Source organism: Colobus angolensis, unplaced genomic scaffold (assembly GCF_000951035.1).
Source record: "Colobus angolensis palliatus isolate OR3802 unplaced genomic scaffold, Cang.pa_1.0 Scaffold12, whole genome shotgun sequence".
In the NCBI taxonomy this organism is placed as follows: Eukaryota; Metazoa; Chordata; class Mammalia; order Primates; family Cercopithecidae; genus Colobus; species Colobus angolensis.
Genome location: NW_012113141.1, coordinates 4,081,891 through 4,107,131, shown reverse-complemented (window position 1 = coordinate 4,107,131; position 25,241 = coordinate 4,081,891). Strand labels below are relative to the sequence as shown.

Below are 25,241 nucleotides of genomic sequence, written 5' to 3'. Positions count from 1 at the left end.
TCAGAGCTACCACATAATGTTTAAGTGAAGTTGAAAGGTAGAGTTTAGAAAAGGAAATAGTTAAAACAATTCCTAGGGTAACGTTTCTAACAAGGGCAAAATCATTATGTAATGGAATTCTCTGGGGTCTTCAAATTAAAAACCACAAAAGGAAGACAAGAGGAAGAACAAGAATCCTGAGGCTCAAGCTGTCTCATGGTGTATCTTGAGTTGTGCTCTATGGAGCGAGACCAGATGTCAAAGTTGTGCACGGCCTGTTTCATACCCAAGAACCTTCTGAAGGCTGGAAGCCCCTTGAGACTAGAAGGGTCCAAGCTCAGTGGGGTTTTGGAGAACCATTCATCTGGCTGCCCTGGGTGACAGTGTCCGTGCTGTACAAGCTGTCCAAGAAGACCGAGGACAATTCTGCAACCATATTCCTGTCAACAGTTGTCTGGGCCATGCCATAAATGGCACCCTACAAATCCAAACAAAGAGATATTTATTAGTGAGGCCGGGTCCAGGAGCAAGAATAAAACTGCAGCAATGAGCCCCTTCTCCCTAAATCCTAGTGTCACATGTGCGCTGCCTCACCCCATTTCCACCTTAGGCATCCCATCATTCTATCAGAAAAGTAGGTGGCGTAGTCAATTTTTCACAGGGACTTTCCAGTCAGCCCTTTTACATAAAGGGACTAGCCTAAGAAAATTCCAGAGAAAACATGTTTACTATCTTTCCTGTGTCAAAATTTTCTTTTCAAATGGACACTACCACCAGCTGCTTTGACATAGAAGTCTCTAACTTACAAGGTGCTTTATAGTGTAGCTCATTTGAGACTTCAGCAACCCTAAGGGGTGGGTGATGCAGAGATCAGCTCCAGTCAACAAATAAAAGATGTCTGTGGCAAAGGGGCAGAGCCAGGAACAGACTGCAAGTCATTTAATTCTTTCAAACTCTCCACCAACACCTAAATTTCCAAGAGAAGAAAAAAAACTCCAAGTGTCCCTACCATTCCTGTGGTCTTCGCTTTAGGATTCTTCATGATTTGAGTGACAGATTCTCGAATGTCCTTTAGGAATTGTATAGCTACTCGTTTCCGGGCGTGTAGTAATGTAATGCAGAAATGAATACTAGGAAAGAAGAGACAGAGAGAGATGAACCTTGAAGAAAGAAAAAAGATTCTAAAATAATACAGCCCCAAATACGGGAATGTCCTGGTTGCCCTTTCACATTATTTCTGACAAGTGTAGTCATCCAAGTTGTTCCCAGTCCCGGGAATCTGGGCTGTCTGATGCTTGGGGTGTCAGGCATGGGCTGGCCTCAGAGCTTCTAAGCGTGACTGAGAACCAAGCTAAGAGGATGAACAGGGTTGGCTGCTTTGTCCCACCCATCCCCTCACAAATTCCACCACCACTGCTTCAACCACGTCGCCGTCAATGAACACTTTTATCTTAGATAATCAGCCCCCATGTGCTCTCATGGGGACAGGGTCACATGGCTGGGGTCTTAAAGGACTTCAGAGCACAGAAGAAATTCTACCTCGCCCTGGAGGAATTTAGTGGGGTTTAGTGGAATTGTGAAGAGGGAAAAAGATAGTCCAGATGGGACTGGCAATGCACCAATGTGTGGAAGGCTAAGTTGTACACAGAGGACATAAACAGACCTATACTCAGTTGGAGTGGTGCATTTACGCAAAGGTATCAAGGAAGATTAGGTTAGAAAAGTCTACTAAAGAAGGCAGTAGCAGGTCTGAATGATCAGAGACCCCCTGGGAAGGTCTTGAACTAAATGTTAGCCAGACAACGAGTATTTTATAATGGCTGTGTACAAGATGGATTGGAGAGTAGAGAGGCTAGAGAGCGGGAGAAAAACCTCATGACCAACCACCACTGGTCTAGGGAGGTTGTCATCTAATTCTGCCAGAGTTTAAAGCTAATGGTCTTGTTCTTTGTATCTAATAATTCCAGGTGATAAGAGAGAAATCCTTTAGATATTACAGTTGCTACTAAAGTGCTAGCCTCTAGCAGTCAGACTCTATACTTCAGGTTACCGTACCCAAGTTCTTCCAAAGTCATGGAGCAAAATAAGGGAAAGAGGCTTCTTCAAGCTTACCTGGGTGGGAACTGCAACTGGTTCAAGTTCCACCCCTTCGCAGTCATCAGGTTTGATAGTCGGTAGATGTCAAAATCACAGGATCCCAGAGCAATGACTGACAATTGGGGATTCCCAAAAACAAAGATGCCTTTGATATTTTCCAGTCTAAAAAAAAAATAAGTAAAGGAAGGAAGAAAAAGTAAACTCAGTCACATACAGTCCTCTGGTCACTATCTCTCTAATCATTCAAAGTCTTCCTTATAATGAATGCAATCTAACCCTTTGGGCTTTAGTCTTCTCATCTTCAAAAAGAAGAAGGCTACACTGGAATCACTGGTTCTTACTGAGATCAGAATCATAGATGAAACAATAAAAATATTCCAAGGCCCAAACTCCATCTAGATCTAATGACTCAGATTCATTGACTTCAAACCTGTCTACCCAACTACCAATTATATTCCCCTAGATGTTTCAGAGACACAAAAGATGTACTAAAAAAAATTTCTGGAAAAATAATCTGCTCATCTCCACAGTTCTAAAAAGTCATATGTAATCCCTAAAGCAAGAAACAGCATAGCAGGTCTTAACAATGGCCCTATCAGAGCTATAGGAGGACCTTTTATATATATATAATTTTTATTTATTTGTTGGCTTATTTGAGACAGGGTCTTGCTGTGTCACCCAGTCCGGAGTGCAGTGGTGTGATCATAGCTAACTGTAACCTCAAATTGCTGGGCTTCAAGCAGTCCTCTTGCCTTAACCTCCTGAGTAGCTGGGACCAAAGGTGCACACCACCACATGTGGCTAATTTTTATTTTTATTTATTTTTGAGATGGAGTTTAATTCTTGTTGCCCAAGCTGGAGTGCAATGGTGCCATCTCGACTCACTGCAACCTCCGCCTCCCAGGTTCAAGCAATTCTCCTGCCTCAGCCTCCTGGGATTACAGGCATTGCCACCACACCCGGCTGATTTTGTATTTTTAGCAGAGATGGGGTTTTTCCATGTTGGTCAGGCTGGTCTCGAACTCTGGACCTCAGGTGATCCCCCCCCCCCTCAGCCTCCCAAAGTGCTGGGATTACAGGCATGACTCACCACACCTGGTCTCATGGCTAATTTTTAAATTTGTTGTAGAGATAATGTCTCACTATGTTGCTCGCGTTAGTCTTTAATTCCTGGGCTTAAGAGATCCTCTTGCCTTGGCCTCCCAAAGTGCTGGGATTACAGGCCTGAGCCACTGCACCTGGCCAAGGACCTTTTTCAAATGAGAAATGCCTGCTGGCAGCTTTCTTTCCACCTCAGTATACTTAAAGAGCCTCCCCAATCCAAGTGACACATAGAGAGATGGGCAGACAGGATGTTAACAGATACATGAAACAAAGCATGCAGCCTGTTCTGGCTTTGGCTTAACCCAAGATTTCATTGTCCTCCTTTCCTCTTTCCTTCTGACCCATTTCTAATTATTTTCTTATTCCAATGATTCTTCAAGTATGATTCCTGGAGCAGCAGCATCAGTATCTCCAGAAATGGAAATCTTTAGACCCCATCCCAGTTCTACTGAATCAGAAACTCTAGGGGTGGGCCCAGCTATCTGTGTTTTAACAAGCCCTTCAGGTGATTAGGATGCATGCTCAAGTTTGGGAATCACTGTTCTAACCATTAAATTGTACAATGGTTAGGAGAAGAGCTGCCTTAGGGGAAGAACTGCCAGTTGTTAAGACATTCATAGAGGCCCCCATCTCTGAAGACCCTCCAAAAGTCAGGGCAGAGAAAGGGAGCTTATCCTCCCAGGCCAGCACCACACTCCTTAGCTGCTGCCCTAAACCCTCTGTCTCGCGGGAGACAACAGGTGGGCTAGGGCTATGGATACTTAGCCAGGCAGGTGCCTTGAGCCAACTAGGAAAAAAAAAAGCAACAGACAAGGCAGAACCCCAGTCTTCCACACATACTCTGACTTGAGGAAGCGTGCAGTTTTGATGATCTGTTTGGTAGCTTCAACATAGCCGTTCTCACCGAAGTGCATCAGGGCAGCCCAACAGGCTGCACTAATGCCACCAGGCCGTGAGCCTGCGATGGTTGGGGAAGCATAGATGCCACCCTGCCAATCTGTATCAACGAAGAACTGATAGTTCCTGTACTTCTTGTCACTATACAACACCAATGATGAGCCTTTCGGGGCGTAGCCATACTGTGGACGAAGCAGCAGACAAGAAAAGTGAGAGTCTAGTTCTGTCTGGCAGACCTTGTCCTAGAACTCTCATCATGCAAAGGAAGTCCTATATATTTCTCAGTTTCTCTCTTATGTTTCCCACTCACATTAAGGATTCCAACTTAAAATGCTAAAGGGTAGTAGGAACTTAAGAGATGGAGTTTAAATTCTCTATGTTAGGAAAGAGGAATCTGAGACCCAGGGAAGAACAGTGCCTAGTTAATCGGTTTACTCCCTCTCTTGCCCAGCATGTGGTTTACCTTATTTAAAATATTTCTCTGGGGGCCATATGTCAGGATGAAAACAAGAATAAGTTTGCAGTGGAAGCCATGAAGGGATGGAATTTGACACTTCGAGTTAAAATCACCATCTGACCCCCTTCCCATCTTTTTTGCTTAGTATTACTAAGAATATTATGCTTATAAGAACATAATAGTGCTCAGAATCTAAAAGCTACTTAATCCAGCTTTAAAATGAACTATGTAACTGGTTTCCTTATAGAACATCTGACCCCCTAATTAACTCTTACTAAAACTAACATGGAACTAATTTCATTACCTGAACCATCCAGAAATGGATGGTTATGGGAAAAGGACACAGGCGCTATCTGGGCGGTAAGGAAAAAACAGATGCTGACCGAAAATCGGCTGCAGATCACACAGATTTTGAAAAACAAGTCTTTAATATACTTGAGTTTAAAACAAGCCCTGAAAATGCAATCAAAACAAGGTACACATTCCTGAGGCTGCTAATACTTCTTCCACACCTGGATGTATGTCTATTCAATAGCATTATCTACTGATCTAGACTTTGTCTCAGTCCACCAAGGGTGGCAGGCATGGCCATCTCAAATGCTGAATGTTCCTGAGCACACAGGTTCTTCCCCTTTCCCAAAGGACTCTTACGTCAACATTCGCTTGTCATGTAGGCTCAGCCCAGTTGCACAGCAGCTCTAATGTTATCTACCAGCATGGGAACTCTACTACCAACCCTCACACTCCTCTACCCTCCACCTCAAATCAGCTCAAGGCTTCAGGGAGCTTTTTAAACAAGGCTTGGCCACTACACTAGCATGCTCTAGTTACACACAGTCAGTGGACACAGAAATTCTCCTAGCCAATTTGAGATAAAGGTAATAGTTTCATTTTCACTACTGCTTGTCACCTCTACCACTATACCCCATCACCTGAACCAGCTGATCTGGTGACGGCAAAGAGAGAGTTTAAAACAAGCCTCTGATGAGAATTCTATAGTTAATTTTATACTTTGGGGGGAAGCTACCAATCTATTTTATCAGTAATAGTCAAAATAATCAACTGGTAACACTTGATCTCCTCCTTAGCTCACCTTATGGGTGTCAGCTGAAATGCTGGTTACACCTTTCACCCGGAAATCAAATGGGTGCTCCAGTGGGTATCCTGCTTTCTCCATAAAGACGATGAGGAAGCCTCCCAGACAAGCGTCAACATGAAGGGGTATTTTGTATTTGACAGCCAGCTTGTTCCAAAAAACAAAGAACATAAGAGAATTTCCTTTATAGCCCTATAATAAAAACTGCAAGACATGGGTGGAAAGATGGGCTATAAACACAAGGCTGTTTTGTATTATGCCTCCCATGTTTTTAAAAAATGGCTATTTTTAACATTCCCAACAAAATTTATCTTTCAAATGTATTTTCCCTTCAAAATAATTCATCTGAAATATGGTATCTATTTTGTATTTAAATATGCATGATCTCAAACTCCCTGCAAAACCAAGCAGGAAATGAGTAGAGCTCTGATTTAGGCTGCCTCTGGCACAAGGGAAAGGTCCTGTTCAGTCACTACAAGATGAGGCGCGAGGGAGAGGGAGGTGCTGAGGGGCAGCTTATGGAATATCACCCTTTGGTGGGCACATTCCTACATGCAGATTATTTCCAGATCTCAATCTAAAAGGCAATACTATTTCAGAATATCCAGTTTAAAAGGCCTCAGCCTTGTACTATCCTCCCCCACAGCAGAGACTAGCAACTTTTAGAGGCTTTGAACAGAACTGCAGGGCTTCCCCTAGGGCTGATGAGAGCCACTCATCACTACTGTGGTTGAACACGAAAATAAAAATTACTTCTATTTGCCAAGTACTGCCCCATTAGGCTTTGTTTTAAAATATCCATTTGCCTGCCATAGCAGCCCATTTCTCTCATATACCTTGGCCACTTCAGGGACAGGATCTATCACACCATGAGGAAACTGTGGGGTAGAACAGACGAGCATGGCAGTGTTCCTGGAGATGGCTCTTCTCATTGCCTAGGGATTTAAAGTTTAAAGGAAAATGAGAATCTATGTCACAATTACTCTTCTCTTCTGCTGCCAAGAGCAATCTGGGCTGCCAGCTTAGAGTTCCAGTTCCACTAGTACCCCCTCCTTCACCACTCCAACTGGGAGAAGACTGCATCCCACCATGGTGACAGGACACAGGCGAGTCCGGGTAAGTCCATTTGGAGAATAGTCTGAGCACAAAATAAGAAAAGAATCGCTGTGGAGGCGAAAACAATATTGAGCTTAGAGGCCAAAGAGCCAAATGTGAACCCCAGTCCACAACCTATCAGCAGTGAAACCCTCAGTACACTACTTCAGTCTGTTGGTCTGTTATCTGTGAACTACAAAAATGTAACAGCTTCATCAACCTCTCTGGAATGTCATAAAGCTCAAATGGGATTCTGACAGAACACTGAAACTAGAAAATTCCTCTACACAAATGTGAGGCATAAAAATAATCACTATTATAATGACAATGGTATTAATTCAAGCCAATCTAAACCACAGTGAGAGTCTTTTTTTTTTTTTTCTTTTCTGAGACAGGGTCTCACTCTGTCACCCAAGCTGCAGTGCAGTGGTGTGAACACAGCTCGCTGCAGCCTCAAACCCCTGGGGCTCAAGTGATCCTCCCACCCCAGCCTCCCAAGCAGCTAGGACTACAGGTGCACACCCCCACATCCAGCTACTTTTTAAAATTTTGTGTAGAGATGGGGTCTCACTATGTTGCTCAGACTGGTCACGAACTCCTGGGCTCAAGGGTTCAACTAATCCTCCCTCCTCAGCTTCCCAAAGTACTGGGATTACAGATGTGAGCCACCATGCCCAGGCCATGGTAAGAGTCTTAAGGGAATTGAGTCCATGTTCATTTTACAAATAGAGAAAAGAAAGGAAAAGTGATGGTGTTGACAGCAAAACCTGTGTCTCTCAAGTCCCAAGTTAGTGACTAGATCACCTCCCTTACAGAATTCATGAACCTATGAAAAGACTAAGGCCAGGAGCGGTGGCTCACGCCTGTAATTCCAGCACTTTGGGAGGCCGAGATAGGCGGATCACAAGGTCAGGAGATCGAGACCATCCTGGCTAACTAACACGGTGAAACCCCATCTCTACTAAATACAAAAAAAGAAAATTAGCTGGGCGTGGTGGTGGGCGCCTGTAGTCCCAGCTACACAGGAGGCTGAGGCAGGAGAATGGTGTGAACCCGGGAGGCGGAGCTTGCAGTGAGCCAAGATCGCGCCACTGCACTCCAGCCTGGCAGACAGAGCGAGACTCCGTCTCAAAAAAAAAAAAAAAAAAGAAGAAGAAAAAGAAAAGACTGAAGCTGCAGTCAGTCACCACTATCAGTGGCTTTTCATATTTTGGCTGCCACAATCAAAGGCAGTCAGACCTGTCTGAGTGTGACTGTAAACGGCTACTCAACAAGAGGACCTTTCTGCCATCAGAGCCCAGAACAGACAGTGGGCCCTCCAGAGGGACTCACCCGCACATCCACCTCCATCATCTTTGTCAATGGGACCCGCACAATCTTCATCCCAAAGTAACTGGCTGCTTTGTTAAATGCAGCATGGGCACTTTGGGGAGCCACACTAGATGACAGGGAAGAGAATAATAATGAAATTCAGGCCAAAATAATAGAAAACATCATTAGCAGCTAATCTAAATTACCAGGAGTAAATTCTGATTATTTTCCCCCAAATTAAAAGTGTTCATACTGCTTTCTTTTTAAGCACACCCAAAAAGAGGCCCACTGATTTTCTGCAGAAACTTCCCTCCTATTTAGGAAATCATTCTGGCAATAGGAAGAGGACTCAGAAGTGATCCCACAGTGAGGGATCCAAAGCATAAAGCAAGGCTGGCAGGCCGAAAGCTGGGGGACAGAGACTTTGGGTGAGAGCAACACAAGGCAGAGCTGGCTAACAGTTGCCTACCAAAGACAGGCACCTCAGTGAGAATGAGCAGAAGGCTTCCCGGCACAATGCATGTTCAAGCAGAAACGTGAACACAGTGGCCAAGCATCAGCTCAGTGGCCCCTTCCAACTCTGAAAGACCACAAACCTGAAGAAACTAAAATCCCCATTTCTCCTACACATTTGAAAATAGTATTTCAAATAGTGTTGAAAGAGAAAACGAGGTCATGGGTATTTGCTTTAAGACTTTCCTCAACTAGTCCATTCATATAACAAATCTGTTCCCTTTAAGGAGAAAAATCTCTACTACTGAGAAAGTTGCAAGCACCAAAGATCAACGTATGAAAGAATAATGGTAGCCTGGTTTATTCTCTTACGCTACATATGAACCACAGCATGAGACCATATGCAATAAATCCCCTTTGTCAGTGATACTTGCAGTAAAAATATTAAGATGTAGGATAAACATACTGTACAAGGGAACAGTCTAGGAAAAATAATGTAACCAAACATCAAATTTATGTCCAAAGAAGGCAATGTGGGTAAATCTCAAAAAGATATTTTTATTCTTCCTCCCAGAAAACAGCCCTCACACTAAAGTTTTCCCAGAGAGTACCCTGAGGCAGCCTATAATATTAAGTAACTTTCTAAGATAAGCAGAAGTAAAGTACCTAGAGAGCTTTCTTTAGACTCCAAATAACTTGCAAATACCACAGGATTCAAAGATGTAGTCCTCAAACTCTCACTTTTGGAAAAAGGATCTTATTTTTGCTTGTAGTATATTACTATGTATGATCTGGGGGTGGGGCAGGATGGGAATTATCTTGAAAAATAACTGGCTGATCCATTTAGAATTTTAGTGAATGTAAAAGGATAAGGGCAGAGGGGCTAGGACAGGGCGGAAGGGGGCCAGAATTACGAGAGGAAGAGAAGGAGCAGGAAAATGGATTATCTGGTTTAGTTTCATAAAGCAGTACTCCAGACAGACAAATTCAGAAGGGGACAAAACAGCCACACATACATACATTTCTGGAGTTTTGATCCCCTTCTCGAAGGCCAGGTCCCGATATGCTTTGCAGGCCATCAGTATGCTTTCTGTTCCCCCAGAAGTCACCTATAATAAAGAAGAGATGCCATCTGTTGGGGGAGTCAGGGATGCCCCGATTCTTCATGCCCTGATCTTGACAATGTTTGATATAGAAACAGATAAGGTCTTGGATGCATGCTGCAAGGCAGACACTGCCATGTCTTCCAGAAGGAAAATTTGGCTTCATTGGCTAAGCCTAATTTTGGCTCAGGAGAAGAATGAAAGCTACTAAATAATGAGCAGAAACTCAGCACTGTCTAGACAAATGCACATTCGCCCAGATCCCACCCATTCACAATCCATTTATGTTTGTGTATTAATTTTTCAATTTTCAGATAAGATACGGCATTTTATGTCATTCAAAAATATCAGAATTTTAATTTAAATTTTCAATGCCTGCTAAAGAATGTGAAATTGTGATTACAATTCTAGTAAACTGTGCAATACACTAAGAAGAGACATTCAGACTTTCCAAAGTAAACTGCTGGTTTTGACAAGTTTGAAAGAGAAAAGAAGAAGTTTCTACTTGATGGAAGTTTGTTGCCTTGTTTGAAATAAAACAAAAATCCTAATCCTTTTTAAATGAAGTAAAATGTTTTCCTAATGTTTGGCCTAGCCCCTCTGATAAACACATTTCTTTACCAGAGTTCAAACAAAAGACGTAGGGGTCTTTTTATTCATCTTATTTTCCCCACTGGACTACACATTTATGAAGGTAGGGACCAGTCTGTTCATGACAACATTCCTAGCACCTGACATAGTCGCTGACACCTAACAAACCCTCAATCCATTTTTTTTTTTTTTCTCTTGAGACAGAGTCTCACTCTGTTGCCCAGGTTGGAGTGCCGGGGCATGATCTCAGCTCACGGCAGCCTTTGCCTCCTGGGTTCAAGCGATTCTCCTGCCATAGTTGCCTGAGTAGCTCAGATTACAGGCGTCCACCACTATGCCCAGCTAATTTTTGTATTTTTAATAGAGACAGCGTTTCACCATGTTGGCCAGGCTGGTCTCAGGCTCCTGGCCTCAAGTGATCTGCCCACCTCAGCCTCCCAAAGAGCTGGGATTACAGGCGTGAGCCACTGCACCTGACCTCCACATTTCTTAGTGTCTGACTTGACTCTCAGTAAACCTTGACCAACACAGGCATGTCATAGCCATCTGGCTGCTTTTTTAAAAAAAAATAATATATGAGAATGAATCATTCCAAAACAAACAAAAAGCCACAGTACTAAACTAGCTGGACAACTTCTTAGACTTACCATCTCTGAAGATTCATACAATCTTTGAAAGGTTTTTTCAATTTACAGGTGAGAAAACTGAGCCCTTGAGGAATTAAAAGTGTTTCACTCAATGTCATACATTAGCAACTGTTGACAAGAAGTAAAACTTTCTACATTTTCATATTTAGTGTAGCTTAATACAAGATGGAATCAGATAAAGTAATCACTGAACTTTCCTAAGATAATATCCACATACAGGACAAAAATACCATTGGATACAAAATCCCTGTGGCCAGGAGTTATATGGAAGATGAACTGAGAAAAGTCATTTTTTGACTCAGGAAGTCTTTATGAAACATGTGACCATCACCACAAAATAATGCACCGAACTTGGGCATGGGACACTTGTTTGTAGATCACTACGTTTCTATGTTGCAGAAGACAAAAGTACTTATAGCTGAGGTCAGCTCTGCACATCAGCATGTCCTGGGGGTTAGCATAAAACCTCAGAATGTCACAAGCGGAGCCAAGCCAGCTGTGAAGAAAGTCGGGGAGGGACCAGCAAAGTCCAAGTCTCCAGTGCGTCAATCTCTTCCTAAGGTCCAGTAATGACCTAAGCACTAATATTTCCAAATTCCTAGTCACCTGCTTCATGTGTCCTATTTTTAGTTCAATAACTAGTCAAACATCATTATTTGTTATGCAAACACCAGTGTACTTTTGACTGTAAAAGTAGGAATACCTAAATTCAACTTTTTTGTTTGTTTATTTTGAGACGGGGTCTCACTCTTTCACCCATACTAGAGTGGCATGGCATGATCTCAGCTCACTGTAATCTCCACATCCCAGACCCAAGAGATCGTCCCAACTCAGCCCCCTGGGGTAGCTGGGACTACAGGCACACGCCCCCAGGCCTGGCAGACTTTTGTATTTTTTGTAGAGACGGGGTTTCACCAAGTTGCCCAGGCTGGTCTCAAATTCCTGGGCTCAAGTGATTCAGTTGCCTCAGCCTCCCATGGTGCTAGGACTATAGGCATCAGTCACCATGCCTGGCCCTAGGTTCTACTTTTCATTTGTATTTCTGATTCTGTGTTTTAAAATGCTATTACTCTCCCACTTCTTTCTACCTCCTATACCCAAAGAAAAACAGGAATTTTCACTGTGAAGTAAGAAAATGGAGGCCTCAGTAACTATTTGTTATGTTATTCAACTTCTTTCAATATGTATAAACACTCTCACTTTAACATACGATATGTATTTCAGAAAACAAGAGAATATCATCTTCTTGGAAAATTTTCTTTCAGATGCTGTTTGGATCTGACGACATTAGCACAAGCCAAGAAGAGTGTTTCACATGGTAACCTAATTTCTTTTAGTATGTGAAGTTACCTCTATCATTGTAACTGAGACAAATAAAGTTAGGAAAGATAGTTTAAGGTTGAAGAACAAAGAATGAGAGAGCTTACAACTCTCAGCTAGGAACAGCCTAAAGACTGCCCAGCCATTTGGTCTTATCTTCTGGCTTCCCACCTCTGAACACTGAACTCTTTCTTCACTAAAAGCAGCTCATCCAGAGAGAAAAATAGGAAGCTAAGGGAGGAGTGGGGGAGACAGAGTGGGAGAGGGAAAAAGACAACACCAGTGCTGATTCGTTATTTTACAAAAGTCTAAATATTAGAAGAGGCTGGGAATCAGACTCTATCCTTCTTCTGATCCCTCACACACATGCTGAAGAAGATCATAATAATACAGATATGGTTTAATTGCAGCAATGCAAAAAACCCCTAGGCCTGGACTTCTGGAGTAAGATGGGAAGAAAAAAAACAGGTGAGGGCAGGGAGAGAAAGAGAGTCAAAACCTACAGTAACAACAACCAAACAAGGAAAGAGAGATAATCTAATGCAATAAACTTCGAATATTGGCAATCAAAAACAAAAGAAACAGTGAAACAGCAGAGAGCAGAAGTAAAACACTAGTTTCTAATCAGCCCTTGAAACTATACTGCAAAGTCAGCAAAATCCTGAGAATTTTCCTTCATACCCCCAAATCTGCAGAGAGGCAAGCTGAGGGGGTTTCCTTATCTTCTTCCTCTTCTCATGAGTGAGTGGTAAACATGGCTGCTAGGGAGAAATGAGCAAAACAGGAGAGAGAACATCAGGATTGGCTCTTTAGAGTGAAGACTTCAGTGAATTAAATAATCAAAGGGTATTATCTCTCCCAAATAAGAGAGTGAACTCTGATAGGTAACTGAAGAGAATCTCAGAACAGACCCAGATATTCTAATACAGATAGAACAAAGCTTTGGCTGAGCTTTGTCCCCAACCCAATGGTCTCAGACAAGAAGCACCCACAGTGCATAAGAAAAAACAATGTCTGGAAAATGCCACCCCAGGATGAGAGAAAATGGCAAGGCAACTATGCAAACATACTAAAAAGCAGGGGAAAAGGTAGTATGTAGCACGCAAAATAAAAACCCGACTCAGAAGGAAACAAGCTAAGGGACAGAAGGAAACCCCTTATAACTTTCTCACTATAGGAAAGTATCATAAGAACATGAATTTAAGAAAACAAAGAGTTCAAAACCTAGACCATGAAACAACAGAATGAGCTACAGACCTAAAAAAAAAACAAAGCCAGTGGCATCCATACAGAACTAACAAAGACATTAGGAACAGCAAGGAATAAAATAAACATTGCCGAGAATAAAAACGCTGACTTCAAGGAAAAGGTCTGAGATAAGTTTATTGAACGCAGATTTAAAAAGACAGATTGAAAGACCAATGCCACTCCACATGTGGAGAACTGTGTTCAATCTGGCCAGAAGCAACCAAAGTCATTCAGAGAATGACTACAATGACTGGAAGTCTGTGAAATCATATGAACAGCTGAGTAACCCAGAAAAATGTGGGGCAGAGAAGATTCAGGGACAAAGGGGCTTTCAAACATACAAAGGTCTATCACACGGAAAAAACAATTATGCAACTTCTACTTTGAGCAATATAGATTATATACCTTGAGCAACCCTCCTAACTGAAATAAAAAAATTAACAAAACATCAAAAAAAAATTTAAAACCTATCATTAAGCTAACATAAAGAAACTTTTACTAAACCCCCAAACAAAGCAAAATCAAGAATCCTGCAAGATAAGTAAGTGGCAAAACTAGATTTCACCCTGAGGGTGGCACCAACCCCTACAGACTTCAAACTGCTACAATGACAGATGAGCAAGGGATGGACCAGAATATACATTAGAGACTGCCCAAGGTAAGGAGTCCAACAGGAGATGGCTGGAAAAAACCACACTCTCAAGTGTACAAGAAATCAATCCCACTACTACAAAAGAGGAAAGAAAAAGAAAAACTCTTTTTATCAACCCTGATGTTCAAGTAAAGAAAAACAGTAATCTTTCAAGAATGTGTACCAAGGAAGCCTTTACGTGAGTTTGAGGTCAGAATTCACACTACCTCTGTGGTACAAAATGACAAGCTAAGGATTTGACTTAATTTGGTTCCAGTGTGGTGGCAATCCCCAGCAACTCACAAAAGTATGACAAATCTTCTCTGGAAGAAGAGAACTTCCAGACTTAACTTCAATCTAGGCCTCAAAGAATCCCTAGGTTCCCAGAAAAATAAGTGGCTCATAAAAAAATAAATAAATAAAATAAAATAAAATAAAATCACGAATATAAGGGAACAAAGAACCATGACTGAAGCCAGCAGAATGAGGTAACGCTCATGGATACTGGAATTATCGGACACACAATACAAGATATTTACGTGTAATATATTTAAGTAAACAAAAGTTAAGCCAAGGAAAGGGACTATAAAAAACAACCAAGCAGATTTAAGAAAAAAAAAAAGACAGCCAAGCGTGGTGGCTCACGCCTGTAATCCCAGCACTTTGAGAAGCCAAGGCGGCAGATCGCTCGAGCTCGGGAGTTCAAGACCAGCCTCAGCAACATGGTGAAACCTCATCTCTATTAAAAATACAAAAATTAGTGAGTCATGGTGGTGCACGCCTGTAGTCCCAGCTACTCAAGGGGGCTGAGGTGGGAGGGTCGCTTGAGCCCAGGGAGGTCAAGGCTGCAGTGAGCTGAGATGGTACCACTGCACTCTGGCCTAGGCAACAGACTGGGACCCTGTCTCAAAAAATAATAATAATAAAATAAAAGGAGAACTACAAAACAGAATTCTTAAGAATGAAATTAGAGTAAATAAAATTTAAAAGCCCAATGGGCTTCTACTTATCATCAGGCTCTAGCAATTTTCAATTTACAGCCAATCTTTCATCTACCCCCCAACCGCCCCAGCCATCGTTGCTACTGAGAATATCAGTTGTCCTAACAGTTATGCCTTTATAGGTAATCTGTTTTCTCTGGCTGTTCTCAAAAACCAATTAGATGCGTGTTAGCCTTCTCATTCTATCCTTTGCATCTCTTAGCCTCTCTTTCATACTTTCTATTTCTTTGTCTCTCTGGACTGCATTCTGGTTTTTTTTTAATCTGTCTTTTTCCATAAATGTGACTTTGGAGCTATGTAATTATTTTACCTAGTTTTAAAATAAACCAGGTCTCCTTGGACAAATGGCTGACTGTAGGCCTGGAGCAGCAAATGGACAAAGTGAACCTGAACCTGGAATCATTTTGTCAAAAAAAAAAAAGGAAAGAAAGAGAAAAAAGGTTTTCAAAGATTACTTGGGTGATGTAAATGGACCTTGGAGCCAATATGAACATGCTCCCACTGGCCAAAGATGGATGAAGTAATTTGTGCATCAATCTGAATAACAGCTACAATGGATTGAGGCACACACACCATTCCACAATTTATCCATCTGTGTCCTGTGGATAGGCATTTGAATTATTTCCAGTTTTTAGCTACCATGAATAACACTGCTATGAATATTAATGTCCATATATCCTGATATTTATGTGTACTAATTTTTCTAGAGTATGTCCTGAGTAGCAGAATTTCTGGGTCATAAGATATACATATCTTCAGATTTACCAGATAAGGCCAAACTGTTCTGTGGCTGTTTACTCTGTGGCCTCTTACAAGTTCTTCAAGAGTCTAATGGTACAGGAGAATATACTGTAAGTACATTATTATCTTCCCTCTGAAAGCCACCCTGTTCACCTCAATACTCTAAGGGAAACTGCTGCTATATTATGTATGGGTGGTTCTGTTTTTAACAGTTTCAGTATTTTGTTTTCAAAATGAATGCCAGGCATATCACCTTTATTACTACTGAATACTTGAACATGATGATTTTCATAGAGCCAACATATTACAAAAACAAAATAAAACAAAAACAATGCTTCCTGGAAAAAAACAAACAAACAAAAAGAAACTAAATTATCAGGTGTTCTTGTCTTCGAATGGGCCCTTCAATAATTCTATCTGCAGTCTTTATAATGACTGCGAATATGATGAGTATCTGATAGGATTAGGACCTCTAAGACACCATTACAGCACATTGAATTAAATCTATCTATCCTACATAACCTGAGATTTCATTTTTTCTAAAGACAACAGATTTAAAGAGAAGTTTATCTATCACAGTTTAGAAAAACAACCATCTACTTGAAAGAACAGGTAAAATAAAGAATCTTCACGTGTTTCTTTAAATATAATGATGTCCTCCTCCTTTCTTTATGCCTAATAGCAACTAAATGAGGTTCCGTTTACAGCAAATAATAAATTAAACTTTGGCTCAGGTAAAACCAGAAGTATATTAAAAACACTGCTGGATGGTACAACAAAAGTATACATAGATAAATAGGGGGATGGTAAGTGTGCGGGTGAGGGATGAGGGAAGAAGCGGGTAGGGAGGGAAGGAGTGTAGAGAGCAGATATAGCAACATATTTACATTTAGGGAATCCAGGTGTTCTTTAAGCTATCCTAAAAACTGAATGTTGGTTCAAAGTTTTTCAAAATAAAAAGGTGAAGAGAAAAATATCTAGAAGAATATATACCAGAATGTTGACATTCTCTGGGTTACAAAATTACAAGTAACATTTAAAACTGCAGTTAATTAGGATCTTTCTACGATGATCAAATACTCCTTGTGTAGTAAAATGATCTTTCTACAATGATCAAATATTACTTGTGTAGTAAAATATTTTTAATATTTTTATTATTAAAATATAATTAATATGTATTAAAAACTTCTATTTTAACCTAAAAAATAAGGGTATTGGATGCCCCTTGCATATACTTACACATCCACACGAATCTGGTCCCCCATTGAACAGGGAACAAGCTATCCTCACAATTTCTGCCTCTATCTTGCGTAGTCCTGGGAAGATATCTGGATGCAGGGGGTTACTCCATGCAAAATCTCCATAAGCCTGTAAAGAAATGCAAGCAGAGGTGAAATTAAAACTATTACACTATATAAGACAAAGAATCATGCACTAAACAACAGTTTCTAAGTATTAGGCACAACAACAGAAACTGGAAAAAAAAGGTAAGATATATTCCTCAACCTAAAGAAGATCAAAACACAGCGGAGGAGACAGACATGTAAATAAATAATTTTACAATGTGGTGAAGAAAGAAGTATAAATATGGTTAAAAGCGCAGACCATAACACTAAACTGACCCAGCAGGAAGTCTAAGCTTTGCCTATTATTTTCAGCTGTGTAGGTCACATAATCTAAGGTTGTTTCTTCATACGCAGAAGAAGTTATGGTAGCTATCTTCTAGCGTTCTAGCAATCATTAAATAACATAATGCATGTGAAGCACTTAGTAGAGTGTCTGGCACAAAGCAGCTGTTGTTATCGATTGCAATACCAGGTTTGTGTACAGACTGCTAAGGGACCCTGAAGAGGGAACAACATTCTAAGTGGTCTAGAGGTGTCTGCTGAGTGGAACTTTGAGAGATGAGTAGGAATCATCATTTGGAACAAGATGAATGATGGAAGGGAAGGAAAACCGCATGATAAGAGCATGACACATTTAGTAAAGAAAAAAGGCAGGATTAGTGTTTACGTGGGAAATAAAGAGAAGTAGTTAAGAAAAAATAATTGGGAGCTGGCTCATGAACAAACTTGTATTCTCTGCTACATAAGAACCTGAGTTTCATCCAGTAGATAATGGGAAAGTACTTAAAGATTTTAAGCACAGAAGATCAGAGCATTACACCAACTTACGCAAAATCTGTCATATTTATTAAGAGACACTTCCATATTTTTAATAATTGAACACAAAGACCTTAGAGATCATCAGTATAACCCCAATTTTAAATGATGAAGTGGAGTTTCCAAAATAAAAATGACGGCTGAGTGCAATGGTTCACACCTGTAATCCCAACACTTTCAGAGGCCGAAGCAGGTGGATCACTTGAGGCTGGGAGTTCAAGACCAGCCTGGGCAACAGAGTGAGATCCCCATCTCTACCAAAAATACATAAAAATTAGCTGGGTGTAATGATGCACGCCTGTAGTCCCAGCTACTCAGGAGGCTGAGGTGGGAGGATCACTTGAGCCAAAGAGGTCAAGGCTGAAGTGAGCCATGATCACACTACTCCACTCCAGCCTGTGTGACAGAGTGAGACTTTGTCTCTAAAAATAATAAAATAAAATAAAAATAAATGTAATGAGAAATGGAAGCAGCTAAGAATGAGAATGATTTGAAGTTACATGAGACCACTGCTCATCTCAGGTCACAGGATTTGAGAAAATTATGAAAGCGTTTCCCTATCCTATCTCTCCTTATCAAACAGAATCTATCTCACTATAACAAATCTCATCTGACAGGACTATCTTCCCTAGTAGTCTGCCTTCTAGACAGGACATCTGCAAAGACTGAAAACATAAATAACATTTTACTATTTGACAGACTGAAGATGTCTTTGATAATATTATACATATTTGCCTATGTTTGTGTGAAGAGAAACTTTTATGGTTTTATTGTAACAATAAGCTTTCCTTAAGTAGTTTTTCTAATTACAAAAGGAAGAAGAAAAGGAGGTCATGTAAACCGGCACAGACCTCATAGGTTTTCCTCAAGAACTGGACGCTCACCTTCACAAGGAGCTCAGTGAGCTTCTCCTCCCCACTGTACACTGTTCCAGAGGCTCTCCCCTCTTGCCAGAAGGCATCTGCAGAGAAGGTAAGGTCATTAGGTCAATAAGCAGGAATCTCTGGGAAGACAGGTTCTCATAAAGAAGAAACAGGAAGAAACCCCTCTGGGTACAAAAGAAAAAAATGTTGAGTGGAAACCCAACAGCATTCTTATAGCAAGTCAAGAAAAAAGTTCAAGAAAGAGTTAGCACAATAAAATAAAGATGAAAAATCATTATTATCAGCAATGTGAAAAAGATATTAATAGCATTTAGGTACAATAAAGGCAGTCTGATAACAATGTTGTCCTTATCCTCAACTACCTTCTAACAGCAGGAACATTTGCCTTTGTCTATACTTATTTTTCATTCTCTATATGGCTCCGGAGTGGCCTTTTTCTGCAATAGCTTCCTTCTTCTCTCCCTTCCTATCCAGTCCTAGGAATTTTGAGAACTGTTATGCACAGAGTTGGCAGAAGAAACCAAGATGAAAAGTGTGAAATTTCAGCACACTATCATCACAGATGAAACCAGCAAACAAACCACAATGAGGAATAAACCATGAACACCCTGGTCTCAGACACCGGCTCCCTTAAGCCAAGCCTGGAAACCCACGTAGAACTAGTTATTTGCTTCCAGCAGCACATGCTGTAGCATTCAAGATCAGGAACACAGTCAACATTGGGATAAACCTCCTTTATCCCAGTGTGAAAAGAAAAGTAAAGTTCCTGACTAGAATATAAGATCTGACTTTTCACTTTCCTCTCTCCCCGAGACAGTCTTCATTTTACCCACAAATCTGTTATGTGGGTGTCTCAGGTCCTTGTGCTACAATGCAGCTGTGCCCTATTGAAAGTGGGTAGTAAGAAAGCTATTACAGAAACACACCAACTAAACACTGCCTGGAGCCATGGGCTCTCCAAAGCAAAGATCTTCAGCTCTTGAGAACAGAAAACTAAGTGGTAAATATACAGACAAACTCATTCTCACAGCAATCTGCCAAGCTCTGGTTTGCTGCCTGTTTGACTTTCACTCTTTCCTTAGAGGACACTGCTCTGTACTATACACAGCTTCAGACCAGTGGTCACCAGCCTTTTGAAAATAAGATAACTGGTTTCATTTCCTGTTCTTTTACTCATGCTAGAGAATACAGCAATGGACAATGACTTAAACATTAAATAGAAGGCAATATGGTGGTGGCGACCAGCTCTCATGGAAATCATGGAAATCTTTAACACACAGGTTTTAGAGTGCTAACCCCTCCTGTATTCACCTACATCCTAGACTGTATCAAATTTTGTACTATTCAATGTCAAGACCTCAACACATGTCACTTAGAAACTGTAAGAGTATTTGTCAAGGCCGGGTAGAGTGGCTCAAACCTATAATCCTAGCACCTTGGGAGGCCAAGGCAGGCAGATCACCTGAGTTCAGGAGTTCGAGACCAGCCTGGGCAACATGGTGAAACCTTATCTTTACTAAAAACAAAAAATTAGCTGGGTATGGTGCCGCATGCCTGTAATCCCAGCTACTTGGGAGGCTAAGGCACAAGAATTGCTTAAGCCTGGGAGGCGGAGGCTGCAGTGAGCTGAGATCGCACCACTACATTCCAGCCCAGGCAACACGGTGAGACTCTGTCTCAAAAAATAAAAAATAAGGGTATTTGTCAAAATGCAACATGGCTCCTGGATTGGCTCCTAGAGTAGAAAAAAGAACATTAGTTTAAAACAAAACAAAGAAAAACAACAAAATAAAAACCCCGATGAAGTAGAAATAGAATTTGTAGTGTAGTTAATAACACTGTACCAATGTTAATTTTTTAGTTTTGATAAACGTACCATGGTTATAGAGGATGTTAACATCAGGAGAAGTTGGGTATAGGGAAATCTCTATCATCTTTGCTACTTTTCTGTAAATATATCAAACTAAAAAGCTTATTTTTAAAAAGTACTTGTAATATGATCTTAATCAGTAACAAACATGAATCCCTTTGAGTTAATATGAAAATAATATGAGTTAATAGCAATAATGGTTAACATTTACTGAACATTTACTATATGCCAGGCACTATAAAACATTTACACATGTATGATCTCATTTAATCCCCACAATCATCTTTTCAAGTAAGTACTGTACTACTATTACTATCCCCATTGTAGAGATACAGGAACTGTGACATACAGAAGTAACTCGCCAAAGGCATACTTTAAGTGGCAAACCAAGATATGAATCCAGGCTGGTTCCAGGGTTATACTCGTAAGCACCAAGCTATTTGGTGTATTTATCCATCCCATATGTGCTCATGCATATATGTGTATACACACAGACAAACACTATTAGCATTCTCAGAAACAGATAGATATACATATACAGATAGATGTAAACTATACAGACAACTCTACCTATAGCTACATGCAGAAAGATAGATACCATCTGTTTATCTTTGATGGTAGAATTATAGTGACTTATTTTCTTTTGTGCCTTTATGCAGATTTCACATTTTTACATGAATCTGTATTTCATTTGTATTATATATCTTATATTCTCTCTTCTTAAACACTAACATAATTGTTTTATTCATGCTTACAAAAGGAAATAAAGCCAAGTTCCACTGTCTCTGAGATTTGCTTGCTTTATGGATGACGGATGAATCTAAACATAATTTTAAAAATATGAAATTCAACCTGTGAAACACAGTAGGTCCTCCTAAACACGTAAGAACCAATGATGAGTTATTCTTAACCTATGTGAACATTAAACAATGACAAAACAGTCACTTTAAGGAAGTAGAGAGCATGTCTATGCCAAGCATCATACCCATAGAGCTGTACTCCTTAAGTTTCTCCAAAACAGCAGATGAGCTCAGACCCTGGGAGGGCAAAGCTTTCACATACTCTTTGTCCACTTTCAGGAATGACATGTTCTTGCTAATATCTTCCTTGGTCTTGTTCAACTTGTCTTGAATCTCCAAAGGTAAGAAAGACAAAGTTATCCCAATGGAAGCGTACAGCAGAGACAGCAGAATCATTATGACATTCAAGCAACTGCTCAGTGCTAGACACTGCACAAGTAACTAGACTAACAATTTTCTTAAAGATATATGGTGATATTCTGACTGGTCAGCTACTTTCTGGCATGTACAACAGCCTCTTAAAAATTTGAAAAGCAACGTTTCTCTCTAAAGGTCAAGATGCACTCAGCCGGGCACGGTGGCTCATACCTATTATCACAGCTGTTCAGGAAGCCGAAGTGGGCGGATCACTAGAGGTCAGGAGTTTGATACCAGCCTGGGCCAACATAGTGAAACCCCGTCTCTACTAAAAATACAAAAATTAGCCAGGCATGGTAGCAGGCATCAATAATCCCAGCTAATTGGGAAGCTGAGGCATGAGAATCACTTGAACCCAGGAGGTGGAGGTTGCAGTGAACCAAGATCGCACCACTGTACTCCACCCAGCCTGAGCAACAGAGCAAGACTCTGTCTTAAAAAAAAAAAAAAAAAAGAAGCACCCAATTTCCCCATAACCCTTTTCTCTGCCACATTGACATCACTGCTGCTTCACTTGGTTGGCATTGCTAAAGTCAACACATCCTTGAGGGCAATATTTGGACTTTGATCCTGCCTTGGCAGCAGCTACAGTGTGTGTGTAAAAGAATCAAAGGTAGAACTAGGAACAGTAGCCAGAAAACTGGCCATGCCACAGTAAAAGGGATTCTGGTCCTCGTGCAAGTGATGAGCTCCTTCAACAGACATGCACACAGCACACTAGGTATTTGGAGGCCCCATACAACACAAGCACAGGGCATTCTAAGAATTGCCAGGAACACTCCAATGTATCTCCTTACACTGCTACCGACAGCTTGCACTGTCTGACCCCAAAATGTTAAGAGAAACTAAGGCCCTTTCTGCTAGGCAGTTTAAAAACTACGGTTCTCTTCTTTTCCATCCTCAAAGCCACAGCTTCTGAGCTGTTTTCTTTTATTCACTTACTCAACAAATATGTAGGCTAGGGATACATAGTGAACAAAACAAACTTAGGCAATGGAGCACACAGGGAAAAAAAAAAGCCTCCTGTCCTCATGACATTTATTTTCAGCAGAAGAGACAGAAAATAAGTCAGGTAACAAAAAGTGCTGAGGGAAAAAAATAGTAAAGAGGCAGAAGGGCAGGGGCTGCTACTTATAGCAAAAGACTCTTGGGTAGCAGGTTTGGGGAGAGAAGCTACATGTCACGATTTGTTCATGTCACAGTGCTATTGTTTCAGCAACATATTTGTTATAGAACTCAAGAACTCACTCCACACTAAGATTTTCTCATCTCTAGCCATGGATAATTAGAATACAAGAGGATCTTCTTAGATATGGCCCTCAATGAAACCACAGGGAAAGCCACTCCTTTCAGGCATGTCTGCAATAGTCTAACAGGCCCACATTGGCAGGGAGCAGAGGCTATACTCCTGAGCAATGCCCGGGCATGCTATAGATGTGAAGATATTTTTTAAGTTGTAAATTTAAAAATTAATTCACATAAATGGTGACTCATGCAACAGAACAGGCTATGAAAGCTGAGCTTCCATGCATAGAGTATGCTATTGCCATAAAATAAACACAAAAAGTGACAGAGAGGTATATTAGAAAGCACAGCAAGGACTTCCTTACCCCCAATTCTTGCCTCAAAGCCTGTATTATGTTACCCAATATAGTTTCTTCAAAGCATTTATTTCAAAATAAAATTCCACAATTTGTTTACTTCTTTACTTTCTGTCTTAACCTAAAATATAAGTTCCATGAGAGTAAGGATTTGGTCTTGTTCACTACCATATCCCCAGCATCCAGAAAAGTACTTGACACTGAGCAGGTGGCTCAATAAGCATGTGTGAAGTAAATAAATGACAGAGGCATACACACATGCACACACACACACGCACACACATACACATATACACATGTAACTCTTCGTCTCTAAGCCTCAGAATCTGCTTCTGAAAAATGGAGAGTGATTAGATAGTCCTTAGCAAGCTAAGGATCTTCCAATTCTGTTACTTTATAAGTTTAAGAGTGGGTTCTGGAACCCTAGCATTTATTTGTCTCAAAGTCTGGAAACTGAAGAAGCGAGAAGGAAAAAAAAAACAGGAGATAAGGGGAAATCCTAATGTTCTTTGTGCTACACTCCATCTTCTACAATACCTTGCCTGTCCCCATCTCTAATATTCCATAAGGACTAGATTTACTTTTAGGGATTAATATAATTTGGAGAGCAAACACAAGCTTATGTGCTCACATTACCCTTCACCACCTGTTATTGCTTCCACTCCCCTACAGGAAATGAACCTGAAGATACATATCTCTGTCTGAATGGATTTCAGCCAAAGGTTAAAGATAACTGGCAAACTTTAGGTCAGGGGTTGGCAAATGAACCCTGGTGTAGCCAGGAAAGGGAACTGAAAGCCAAAAGTAAAAGAAAACTTGGAAGGCAGGTAAAGTTGGGAAAGACCAAAGGGGGGTTAGGGGAGGGCACTGGAGGAGATGAAGATTCCAAGGACTCATATGCCTTCCTTAGAGCTTGTCAAGTGGCCTGCCCTGTTTATCTTCATCTGTGACAACCTGTGGGAGGCGCAGAGGTGACTACCTTATCCTCAGCATGGGTGAAGGCAAAGGTGACATAACAAAGGGGACATACTACAATACAGATAATTGCAAAGAGCAAGAGACAGTGCTGTGCAACTTGGGATCAGCAAACTACAGCCAGGAACCAACTAAGGCCTACCTGAATTCGTAAAGAAAGTTTCATTGGAACACAGCCAGGCTCATTCCTGAACCTCTTGCTGCTGTCCGTCTGCAAGGGCAGAGGTGAGGAGTTGCAACAGAAATGATATGGCCTATAGAGCCCAAAATGTTTCATATCTAGCCCTTTACAGAAAACATTTGCCAACCCCTGACCTAAACCATGTAAGCACCCAACTCCTAGATAAATATCTAAAGTCAGCCAGCCGCATATTGTTTCAAAGCGCCTAACAATACAGTCAGATTTTCTCATTTCAAATTCTTACTTCCTTAACAGGCTTCTCATCTCTCTTTTGGCCAGTTACGTTGGAGAAAGGGTTAAGTCAGGGCTCTCAACCTTGGCCATTTTGACATTTCCAGCCAGATAATTCTGTTTGGGGGGCGGGGGGCTGTCCTGTACATTGTAGGATATTTAGTGTTTAGCAGCATTTCTGGTCACCATCCATTACATGCCAAGAGCACCACTCCATCTAAGCTGTGACCACCAAAAACATCTCCAAACGCTGCCAAGTGTCCCCTGGAGATAAGGGACCAAATCACCCCTCCACTTTGAGAATATCAGGTTTAATAAATAGAAAGAAAGAGGCATGATTATCAGGAGG

General features: G+C 41.0%; 1 protein-coding gene across 2 annotated transcripts in view; it reads right to left on the bottom strand.

The window, feature by feature from the left end:
• Positions 1-25,241, bottom strand: part of SGPL1 (sphingosine-1-phosphate lyase 1) — a 58,618-nt gene continuing 33,377 nt past the window's right edge. For both annotated transcript variants that reach the window (XM_011927546.1, XM_011927541.1), the window contains exons 5-15: positions 21,673-21,820; positions 18,818-18,894; positions 17,011-17,139; positions 9,510-9,598; positions 8,058-8,163; positions 6,467-6,565; positions 5,628-5,777; positions 4,021-4,259; positions 2,092-2,238; positions 989-1,109; positions 1-457 (exon numbers count right to left, since the gene is read on the bottom strand). In XM_011927546.1, the coding sequence (XP_011782936.1) occupies positions 317-457; positions 989-1,109; positions 2,092-2,238; positions 4,021-4,259; positions 5,628-5,777; positions 6,467-6,565; positions 8,058-8,163; positions 9,510-9,598; positions 17,011-17,139; positions 18,818-18,894; positions 21,673-21,820 (1,446 nt within the window). In that variant the 3' untranslated portion in view covers positions 1-316. The remainder of the gene's footprint in view (positions 458-988; positions 1,110-2,091; positions 2,239-4,020; positions 4,260-5,627; positions 5,778-6,466; positions 6,566-8,057; positions 8,164-9,509; positions 9,599-17,010; positions 17,140-18,817; positions 18,895-21,672; positions 21,821-25,241) is intronic.